General features: G+C 43.1%; 1 protein-coding gene across 1 annotated transcript in view; it reads right to left on the bottom strand.

The window, feature by feature from the left end:
• dgkg (diacylglycerol kinase, gamma) overlaps positions 1 to 12,240 on the bottom strand; it is an 89,178-nt gene that overhangs the window by 26,049 nt on the left and 50,889 nt on the right. Inside the window, exon 19 of the mRNA XM_079518859.1 lies at positions 5,978 to 6,042. Coding sequence (XP_079374985.1) covers positions 5,978 to 6,042 — 65 coding nt within the window. The remainder of the gene's footprint in view (positions 1 to 5,977; positions 6,043 to 12,240) is intronic.

Below are 12,240 nucleotides of genomic sequence, written 5' to 3'. Positions count from 1 at the left end.
AATAGAGCAATGGGGAGAGAGAGGGTCAGTGTGTTTTGTGAGTGTCTGTGTGCACATGAGTGGGGGATGGTGCGCGCTTGTGTGTGTGTGTGTGTGTGTGTGTGTGTGTGTGTGTGTGTGTGTGTGTGTGTGTGTGTGTGTGTGTGTGTGTGTGTGTGTGTGTGTCTGTGTGTGCGTGTATGTGTGTGTGTGTGTGTGTACTGTGTCACTGAAAAAGTCAGAGATTGAAAAAGATAGGGTGGGAGGGAGGTAGGGAGAAAGACAAATACAGAGGGGGAAAGGGTGATATTCAGACAGAGAGAGAGAGAGAGAGAGAGAGAGAGAGAGAGAGAGAGAGAGAGAGAGAGAACGTGGGAATCTGTGAATGACAGGGAGAAGACAGTAAAGAACGTTGCCAAGTGTAGCATGCAGCCTCTCACACGCTCAAGTCCCCGCCAGGTCAAAGGTGATTCATCATCTGATGACATCTTCTCAGCCGTAGAGAAAGAACGCTCTATCTCTAGCGCTAATTCTATTCAACTCCAAATTGGCATGGAGAAAAAGATCGGACACATACGCTGTCCAAACATCACTCAACGCTACAATGAATCAGTCACAAAATCTCCGTCCACTGTCTACTCCTTGCTGAAAGCGTTGAAAGAACGCAAGAAAGCGGTGAAAGAACATTGTAATAACAAACCGAAGAATAGTGTCTGCCATTGTACTATTGTAAATACTGTAGAAAAACATTACTCAGCGTGAGATTCAGTGGGGTGGATGCTGTTCATAGCCAAAGTAAAGCTTCATACTTTGACAAACATTCTGGCTAGAAGCTACTATGTTGTTCTAGTTTTTATTTTGTGCAGTGGTTGGATCAGAGCTAAAATGCACATACTCACCCAGCAATGGAGCTCAATAAAAGGGTAGCAAGTTATTGCACGGCAAATAACAACAATGCTGGTGCCAAATGAAAACATTCACAATGTGTACGGAGTGTACAGCATGTAGAAGAATGCGTGTGAATGTACAGGCAGAATGTACAGACTTCAGAGAAGCTGATAGATTCCCCATGTGTCCAAAAAGGGGTTTATAGGTCGATGCACCATTACATTTTGGTGAGACTGCACGTTTATTATATACTGAATGTGTCCTGTTCTCCACTCACGTCGATTGCCCTTTCCCTCTCTCTCTCTATCTCTCTTAACATATTTTCACTTTATGTCTTGGTCTAATGGATCAAAGAGAGAAGCTCCCCAGAGAATGAAGGTGTATTTCTTTTATCCTTCACCACTCTCTCCTCTTCATCCTGCATGTGATGCTGGAAAACAGATCTGGGACGAAGGATGGAAACTTCAGGCATTAATAATTTAATTTCAAATGGTAAACAAGCCATCCCTCTCTCTCTCTCTGTGTCTCTTTTTCTCTCTCTCTTTCAGACATTTTTTTTCCATGCTCCTTTATATAGTCTGTCTCTCTGTCTAATTAGCCACGGTGAACAGCAGCTGCGTGCACGCAGGTTGTCATGTAAACAACATGAAACACCGCCCGTGTTGTAAAAAGCCACAATGGAGCCTGGGCTCCAAAGTAAGTCAGAGCAGAGGCCCGCGTAAACAAGCTCTTTATTCTTTACCCAGTGCTATGACGAAGAGAAAGTACACAGCACTCCACTGTCGCCAAGGCACGGCTTCAGCATCAGTCTGTTTCTTATACTGCCTATGCCATATTGATATTGTGTTTAATATAGCTGTTACCTTTGTAAGCAAAGCAAAGCAAAGTTACTATATTTACCCAGGGTAACTGGACTAAGCATCAGATACTTGTTTACAGCCAGGCCCTGCTCATAGAACATTTCATGGTAGTGGTTCAATGCCTTGCTCAAGGGCACTTCAGCGGTGGTAATTTTAACGTGCCGGTCCGGGGATACGAACTGGCTACCTTCCGGTATCAAGACCGCTCCGCAAACCGTTCGGCCACCGCTGCCACTTGTGTGCCTTTCCATGTTTGTAGTGATATGTTAGAAAAGAGGGAATCTTGAAAAAACAAGAAAGTGGCCGCACACGCTAATAGCCAAAGTGACAACATTTTATTAGGACACAGCAGATTAAGACAAATTATTGATGACAAATAATTTGTCTTAATCTGCTGCTGTGTTGGGATGGATCGGCTATTTTACTTTCGCTTGGAGAGCACACACAGTCTTACCGCGACGATTACTACTTTGGCTATGGAGCGTTGAGTAAAGCTTGTATCCAGAGATGCACTCTGGGACAAGGAATCTGAGATGAAGGCATTTGGAAGGAAGAGAAACAGTGCGAGTGGATGCGCGCGGTGATCAAGATGGATGATTTATTTATTCTTTTTAGATATTTGTTTGGCCTTTTTGCCTTTATTGATAGATATTAGATTACAGTAGTTTGACAAGAAAGGGGGAGAGAGATGGGTAGGAAGACACGCAGCAAAGGTTGTCGGGATCGGAACTCGAAGCCACGACACACTGTCAGGCTGGATTACCAGCCTAGGTGCCTCGGCCGTACGTACTGTAGATCTCCGTACATACTGGAGATCTACGCCAATGGCGGTAGGCCAGATTAATTCAAAAGACGTAGATCTACGCCATGGCGGCAAATGTGTTAATTTGTTTTAGCAATTGTACTTTTCTAACTGCTAATCTTACAAGCACATCTTATAGTGGGATTTCTTGTAACTGTCTCTGCCTTTTGTATTTGGGAACTATTACATAATTCGTTCCATGTGATATCTTCACCCAAAGACTAAACTTGTCTTGTTTGCTGATGATGCACAGTATAAACCCTTTCTTTCTCTCGGTGGCTTCAGCTTCGGCCTATGGTATATATCCCACTTGCAACACACACACACACACACACACACACACACACACACACACACACACACACACACACACACACACACACACACACACACACACACACACACACACACACACACACACACACACAAAGAGCACACTAGGGAGCATGCAGTCTCGCTGGCAAGTGGCAACACTGTAGCTGACTATGTAGGTTAGCTTTTAAATGTCCGAGAACAACAAAACACATCCACAAGCACACAAACATGCTCCACTGAGTGAGGGATCGCACGGCACGGCACACACGCATGCACGCACACACACACGTGCGCGCGCACACACACACACACACACACACACACACACACACACACACACACACACACACACACACACAGAAAAACATCACATTTGTGTGAAGTGAGGGGCACCTCAGTTATTTTAACAAACATTGTATGTGTTTGTTCAAATTGCTCTAAACTGACATTAGAAAGTCCATAGACTTGGCTGCAACATTACATCACGCGGGGTGCTTCTTTTTTACGTCATTAAAAGTCCATAGACTTGGCTGCCATAAGACGTAATTTCCGATAGCTAAACATTGGAGGGGCTAGCGCTCCTCAAAAATGACCTTGGGGTCTGCCATCAAAGAGGACAGGTAGAGGTGGGCCAGACTTATCTGACCATGCACCATATAACCACCAGGCATACAGCTCAGGGCTATCGAGGGTGTACCGCTGTGTGCATTTGAAAGCATCTTCAGAGAGAAGTGTGGCTGGAGAAAAGGCTCCTGGAATTGAAAGCAAGGAGAGATGAAAGGACTCGTAAAGGACTCGTAACGCCATAAAAACCCACTGGGATGGGAGGGGCCCATCACTGTCTGTTGACACCACCACCATTCACTTCTTAAGGTCCAAACAACACATCAGTCGGCTGGCCAACAACAGCAGGGCACTCAGCGGGACAGCGTGGGCAGTGATAACAAAATACATCCCAGTTCTTCTGCGGATGAAGACCTCCAGTATAATTGTCCATGCCTTTTCATAATCACAAACAATCGCAAATACAATTATTGTTATTGGATAGTTGTAATTGTGTATTATATATGAACAGCACATGCCAGAGAGAAAGGAAAAGTTTGTTCTACTTTTGCTTTGGACATGTAAACGTATGTTTTCTCATGCCAATAAAGTCCTTTTGAATTGAAATTGATTTGAGAAAGAGAGAGAGAGAGAGAGAGAGAGAGAGAGAGAGAGAGAGAGCACTACTGCTTGCAGGCACTTTAAGACACACTTTATTACTTTATTTTACAGTCTATGGAATGTTGCCTTGTCGGTGGAGCCTGCAGAATCCACCACTCCCAAATGAAGTGTCTGGTGCTGGAATCTGGTGCAACGCACAGGTCCTGGTTGTACTCCTGGTGAGAGCAGGAGAGGACCTGGTGAGACGTAGGAAGTGCCCGGCCAGGAGTCAACCCACAGTGCCTAGTCCCTCCACGCGCCGGATGGCACGCCCAGTACCGGCAGAGTAGTTCTGGAGCAGCGGATTGTGTGTCCCTGGTTTTTCCCTAAGGGACTGATCGAGGGTATAGCTACTGGGACGTAAATCGGGACTTGATCACCCCACCCCGGCTGGGTCACCCGAGTTATGAGTTAACAAGTTATGTTACAATATTATCCACTTTAGAGAGTGGTATTGGGAAGTTGGGAACTCATACAGAGGGCATGCACAAGTGAACGCAAGACCCATAATCTTACATTGCCATAGCTAAACTGTCATTTCTATATAGTTGGGTCATCGTCCCATCACATGAATGGTGCCATTAATCTGGTCCCAGTAAGATGTCTATTTTCTAATCTTCTGGCTTGTGACGAATATTTCTCTAGCTCTAACTTCCTCCTTGCCTTTGTGCTTCTCAGAGACAGAAGCCATGATATAACATTTACTGTAATTAAAGGTTATTCACTCGTTCATTGCCATTTGAAGATACTTTCGATTGTGCTGGAATATGGTGAGGGCTATTTAGTCACCAGGAAGAAATACATTTAAAAAGTCCCATTTCATCTACCATCTACCTCTCATTTAATTTCATGTAGCCTGCCCTAGAATGTAGACAAAATACTGTTAGCTGCCTTTAACCACTCAAACCCTGGCATTCCTTTTTCCACATTTTCCCCACTTAAAAAATAACAGATATACAAGCTCACATGAGCTTGCTATTTTCGCAATTGATCATACAAAGTATACAAGGCTTAAGTTGTTAACAAGCACGGCTTGCTGCCTGCAATTAATGTTTTCTAAATGGCAACCAACAGAAACAAACAAACAATACAAATCTCTCATTAGGCAGGGATTGGGAACAGTGTCAAAGTCAGACAGCTAGCTAGTGCATGCTAAAATGGCCAATTACAGCATTCACATCTGTGGCTGTCTCAAGGCCACAGAAAACACGAGTAACTTTACTAAGGAGTGAAGTGCTTGCATCTATGTTGTCTATCTATGGAAACCTCAAATACAGCCAATGTAACTAACCATGGACTCTGACATCTCTTACACATCATTTCTAGGACAAACCAGCCAATGCCAATGTATTGATCCCAAAACTCGGGTAGCTTTTTTCGTGGTATTGATTGCTGACCACTCTCAACCGTTTCAATTTCAATGTCCCCCAGTTCTAGTCTCCCATTCGACACAATTCTTATCTCTCTCACTCTACTTTTAAACTATACGTGTTACTTTTTAAACCTTACTCTCGTATTTTATACTTTTTTCCCTTCATCAGCTGCATAACAGTTTTACAGCATGGCTCCTTGGAGGCTGTGTGCGTGTGTGCGTGCATGCGTGCGTGTGTGTGTGTGTGCGTGCGTGCATTCATGCTTGCGTGCGTGATTGCGAGACCGCAAACCACTGGATCGACCAAATATTTAATGAATGACCAAATATATTAAAACTATATACTGGAAGTCAAATAAATCTAAATTTGAAAATCAATGACATCACAGTGTCAATATGACATCATCAACATGTCATCCGAGATCCTAAACGGAGTTCCCAGAAGCATAAAAACGTGAGGGGCGAATAAGGATGGAAGCCAGGCCACTATATTAGACCCTGTCTTGTTCTTTCACTGCTATGTGATCTGAGAGCAATCATTGTTCTCATTGTTCTCACCTGCTGTTGAACTTCTCTGGGTGTTTTTCTCTCATCAGGTGGAAGCGGTGGGCGATAGACGCGTCCTGTGGGAGAGAACGGATGTTACCTGGATGTTACCTCAGTAAACTCTGCATAGTAAAATCCTCACTGTAAATGTAAGTCAGTTTGTAATTCAGACAAATGTAAATGTAATGACACTGTCAAAAAATTAGCACTGAGGAGTTTGCCGTGTACATATCACACACATACTGTATCACACACACACACACACACACACACACACACACACACACACACACACACACACACACACACACACACACACACACACACACACACACACAACTGCACAAATGTGTTGAGTGGGTTTAATAATAATGAGAAAGATCATTGAATGAAAGGTCAGGTGGTGCTTGGGGCAACTCAATCAGGACTCTGCCCTCCCCTTTGTTTAACCCATGACCTTTGGGCCAGAGGTGGACTTCACCCTGATAAGTCATACAAGGACCGTCTGCACATGACAGCAGCATTCATTTATTCTCTGGAATAATGAACAAACTAAAGATTTATTAAGTTGCTCTAGTCTACATGGTCGTCTGTCTAGAATACCAAACAGTGAACGTTGATGAGGCTTACATTGAGTAAGAGGAGACGGGTGCAAATCAAAACATGTGTTCATGCCTGCTTCAGCAGATTTTCACCATTCAGTTGGTCAAGTCGATACCATAGCATGGAACTGCACCGTAAAAATATGCTCTGAATTTAAGATAAAATTAGATTATTCGATTTCACAAATCCCATATCATCTTTTAGTGACAAGCTGGGCTCCTGCTTACTGTTATTCCAAGCTGTGCGGCAGTACATCTGGTACTGGACTGGACACTTTAAACTCTGAGTGGAAGTGATCAGTCAAACAGACCACCCTTAAATTGACCCCACTTAACATGATGACCAGAGCCTGAGCTTGACCAGAGCCACCCAGATTCAACTTGCAGCTGTAGGGTGGCATCTGTCTCTCGCTAATACATGTCCATCTCACATATTAAGTTCAAAGAAGGTTCAGGATGATACATGAGCATACAGATAATGTCAACCGGACCCCTCAAAGTCATACTGTGTAACTTTGTCAATTGAACAAAAGTTATTTTTGATATAATCTTGAGTGTACAGGGTTTAATGAGATCAGATCAACATTATGGAATGTCAGAACAGGAAGGACGCGTGGGGACAGATCAACATATGGAATGTCAGAACAGGCCTCAGCTCTAAACTGTATATGGAGATGTAAGGGTTTGAGGTCAGATGTAGAGTTGCTGGCCGGCTCCATATATGCAGATCTAGGTGATGATCCAGTCTTCTCCATGTATGGTTATCCAGAGTTAAAAGAGGTCAGTGTCGTGAGATGGCGGCCATGGTAGTGTGGCGTGTCCGAGGCGTGATGTCACGAGGTGTGATGTCACGAGACATGATGTCACGAGGCGTGACCATATATGGAGGTGTGACTAACTGACGGGAGATGCAGGTTTTCATAGTAAATGCGACCTACAGTCGCAATAACCAGTACGACGCCGTGAGGGCGAGAAGTGACCGAGTTCGCCTGCACGCATCCGCCTGGGTGACGGCATACTGCTGGGCGAGCACTGGCGCTTTGGCATGGGGGGTCAGATCAACATATGGAATGACAGAACAGGTCAGCTCCATATATGGAGATCTAAGGGTGGCAGCGGGGGCAGTGTCTTGAATACAGGGTTTGATGAGCTCTGGCCATATATGGAGCGTCTTTTGAGTGTACAGGGTTTGATGAGGTCAGATCAACAAATGGAATGTCAGAACAGGTCAGCTCCACATGTTGATCTTCAGAGCTCATGTATGGAAAGTGCCACTATGTTGGATGCATCAGGGATTTTTTAACAGATGAGGGGACGTTTAATAAACTGGTAGGAGGAGTGGCGGCCAAAGTGTCAAACGGAGACATGATACATAAGACAATACAGTTTGTTGCCACCGCATCTAATGCATGGAGGCACTGTGACTGATGCCTTGATAATTACAGTGTCTGCTGCTTGTCTAAATGACTTTTCTCATTTACTACAGTACCTCTTCGCTCATTTGTGGCCAATAGAAAGTTCAGGCGATTTTACTCCTATGGTTAGTTTAGTTAGTTAGTTTAATTTATTGTCCACGTGTGGAAATTTGTCTTCGGTCTCAAACAACAGTAAAAACAACAACAACAGCAACAACACAATTATCTTCATGGCAAATTAAATGCAGGACAACAGTGGCAAATACATGAAGAAAAAAACAATCTAGCGAGACATGGTATAATTTAGTGCCTTTGTGGCATTAGAAATGAAGGCATTTTTAAAGATTTTGGTACTTTGTACCATCTACCAGAGGGAAGTAGTTTAAACTCCTTGCAGAGTGGATGAGAGGGGTCATTTCCTATCTTGGCAGCTTTTTTTCCCGAAGTACTTCCTTGTAGATACAACTTAATTGATCTGTCTCTTCCCAATGATTTTTGAGGCTAGGTTCACTATTCGCTGCAGCTTGCTTCTTCCTTTTACATTAAGATTGCCATACCACATTGCCATGTTAAAAGTCAGATTCCCTCTATCAGGTTCTTATAGACTGTTTCCATGATATGCTTGCTCACTCTAAAGGAGTTGAGCTTGCGTAGTAGGTGGAGGCATTGGATACAAGATTTAAAAATCTGGTCAGTATTTTCACTGAAATTGAGTTTGCCGTCATTATATGTGCCTAAATATTTAAAATTGTCTACTACCTCCACTATTTGTCCACTAATTGTAATGGACTGCACATGTTTCTTTGCATGAATGACAAGTTCTTTTGTTTTTGTCACATTGATCCCTAAGGAGCTTTTATCACACCAGATGACACAAGCAGAGGTAAAATCAATAAAAAGGACCCTGGCAAAGTGGTAGGGGACTTGGAGATGCTTTGACAGGGTGTTAAACAGGCTGATAGTTGCATCATCAGTTTCTCTCTGGCTTTTATAAGCAAATTGGAGATGATCTAAGCTGTAATTTGTCTGCTTATAACTCTTTCAAAACATTTTCCCAAAATGGAAGTAAGAGCAATATCGGGCCTGAAGTCTTTTAATTCAGTTTCAGGCTTCTTGGGGAGAGGCACAATAGACAATACAAGACATTTTCCATAAATTGTTAGAGAGTCAAGCAAATACTGGAATAGCTTCAACACAGTTCATGAACATTTTCTTTCAACACTCTACCTCTAATTAGACGGACCATCAACTGACTGTGAAAAGGTACTCATTTATTCATAGAGAATAAAAAGAGAGCATACAAATCGGCTACAATTCTTAGGCTTCTCAGAGAAATGACCTAACGTCTACATTTTTCTATCTCACCTGTCATTGTTACAAATCAGCAGTTATATTTAGACGCCAAGCTGCTGTACATGATTCAGTAGTGATCCGCACTGGCAGCTTCATATCAACCGTATCCATTTCAGGTGGCAAGGTCTCTCTGCCCCTGACTGCCTGTTTACGAGTCAAATGCTCATTATATGGATGCATCCTTTTAGAGTGGATGTGGATATGTGTTGTAAGTAATGTGCTCATTTCTCATACGATCTTTTTATTTAAAGCTTTAGTGTTGCGGTATGTCCTGTAGGTTTTGACTAAAAACTATATTAAAAGGACACCACCAGCATCAATACATGTCATTGTCTATTAACAGCCTTGGCCATATGATTTACATAAACACTGACCTATTTCCCCTTAATGGTCTTGGGTGTATTTTTATTCTTGTTTAGCTTTAGTTTAAAAATGTTCCAGCGTTATTAAAATGTTACAACTATTTTAGATTTTCATACTTTATTTGAATCCAACGGTTTCCTCAGCTTTGGAAAATGGTCGGCAGTAATGTCCTAGTATACCAATGAGTCACAGTGTTAGACAACCAGTATTGTTATTTGTACACGTTAGATTCTTATAGAGCTAACAGCAGCCAGCTATCAACCTCCGCCCTCCATCATCTCCTTGTTGCTGCATATTCTGTATCTGTACATTTAATAGTAAAAGCCGAGGGAGGTGTTCTAACAGACGACACCAGTAGTGGGCACTGTGGGCTGGCATCCTGCCACCCTGCCGGCCAATGCAGGTGTTTCATCGCTCACCAGAAGGTGAAAAGCCCAATGACAGCTGGTCATGCCCAATGACACGCGTCCTCACTTGTCACCCTGCAATCCATCCATTGGAGCTGTTCTCCCGAGGCTGCCCTCTGCATCAGAACCAGAGCTACAGTAGCGCGCTTAGATCCCACAACATCAGCAAATATCAGGTCTTAAAAATAGCATCTCTATCTGCCTGCTAGGCTCAGTTAGGAATCTGATACTGGAGGTGTAACTACTGGGCTGTATAGTGTGTGCTGAACCAGAGACAAATGTGAGGCTGACTGTATGCCCACACAGCAAAAGCCAGAAATCAAAATTGTGAGCATGTGTCCTCCAACAATCATGCATTTTTGTGTTACTCGCCTCGCTCAACAAAGTCAGGTAGTAGCCATTTCCCTTTGCATAAACCACCTCGCCCATGTGTCTTGTCAACATCGCTGTAGCTGAATTGGTGTAGTTCATTCATTATATTAAGTTAGTTTGGTTAAGGTTAGGGGTTGGGTTAGACTTATGGTTAGTACATTTAAAAAATGTATTATATAAAGGTCATAATGCTAATATTAATATAATACGGGTCGAAAATGTGTGTTTTGTTTACCTGAAGGCTGAAAGCTGTCCAGTATGTGGGTCATCATGGCCTGATGTGACTATTCCTCAATTACCCTGTATTGTATATAGTACTTGTCACTGCTGACACTTATTCTTGGTTTGTTAGGGAAGGTCTAGATGGGTACGTGTTCCTATAATTGTGAAGTCGACACACACTTATTTTCAACTGATAGTGAGTAGTTTTACCAGGAGAATGGACCAGGGGCCTGGCCCTGGGTCCCCTGCCTCCATACCCCAGGCACAGCCACCCACAGCCAGGCAGGGACCAGGGGCATCACCCTGGGGCCCTCTGCCTCGCCGAAACCAGTGGTGTAGTCTAGTTTTTTTCAGATGGTATACCGTAACTGTAAATCCCTGCGCGACATGCACACGTATAGAGTAGGCTCACGCATGGTCAATGGATTAAATGATAGCTGATGGTTTATGCTCTTTTTTCAAAAACCTGGGCACATCATACGCAATGTACGCATATAGCCTATAATGGTAGAAAACACCACTGAATGTAATGTAACACATGCGGAGGAACACATTATTCCAAATCTAGTCTCGCGTAGCCAGACAACTATTCCACAATCTTCGAATGCTATATACTTATAGAGGCTGGAACTACACCTCCCGAAATCTGAGTAAGGAAGCTGCCATTTCCGTTCACGAAAATATATTTTAAAATATATTTTCTGTTGCGGGACTATAAAGACGAAATAATACTCCTGATAGAGCTTCCGTTGCTCCAGCTGTATGACCGTATGACGGAAGCATTTGGAAACTAGAAAAAGTGCCCCTCGGGGCACAGGTCTCCATCAGGCCAGGTCAGGTTGTGGCCTCCTGGTGGCACTATAATAGGCCAATGTGAAAAGGGTGGGATATATTCCTCAGCCTAGTAGGAAAGTCTGTGAAAGATTTCACGTAAATTGCACGCTGCGTTCGTGATTTGAGGCTTTTTGTTACAAAAGGGCCAATCCTGCAAATTTTGAAAGCCAATGTTAGCCAATTAGGATGGAATATGAAATATCGGACAGATCCATCTTGAACACATGACTATAGAGATAGTGTGTAACGATTTGCGTGATTTTTGGACAGAATCTGGATAAAATAATTCCAAACACAACCTCTGTTGGCACAGTAATAATAATAATGATGCTACTACAATGCTATTAATATTATTATTATTATTATTATTATTATTATAATGCAAGTGAGATAAAGAAGCACAAGTACTGTACACATGCTGTGCTTTGCGTAACCACATATTGTTCAGTCCATCTGTGTCCATGTCAGAGCTGTCCATAACAGGTGCCATTATGACTCATAAGACTGTTCCCCATGAACCTATGAGAGTGTTGCAGTTGGTACAGGACTGAGCGGGAACAAACAATCAGAATTTTGAACAGTACTCTTATACAAGAGGCAGAGGAAAGGACAGCCTATGTGTGTTGGTGTGCACGCACGTGCATCTGTGCAAGAACACAGATCACTGATAAATAGAGAGAGGGTACAAGGCATGTCTACTTCCCTAT

This window comes from Electrona antarctica (assembly GCF_951216825.1).
Source record: "Electrona antarctica genome assembly, chromosome: 13".
NCBI classification, from domain to species: domain Eukaryota; kingdom Metazoa; phylum Chordata; class Actinopteri; order Myctophiformes; family Myctophidae; genus Electrona; species Electrona antarctica.
This window is presented reverse-complemented; position numbering and strand designations above follow the sequence as displayed.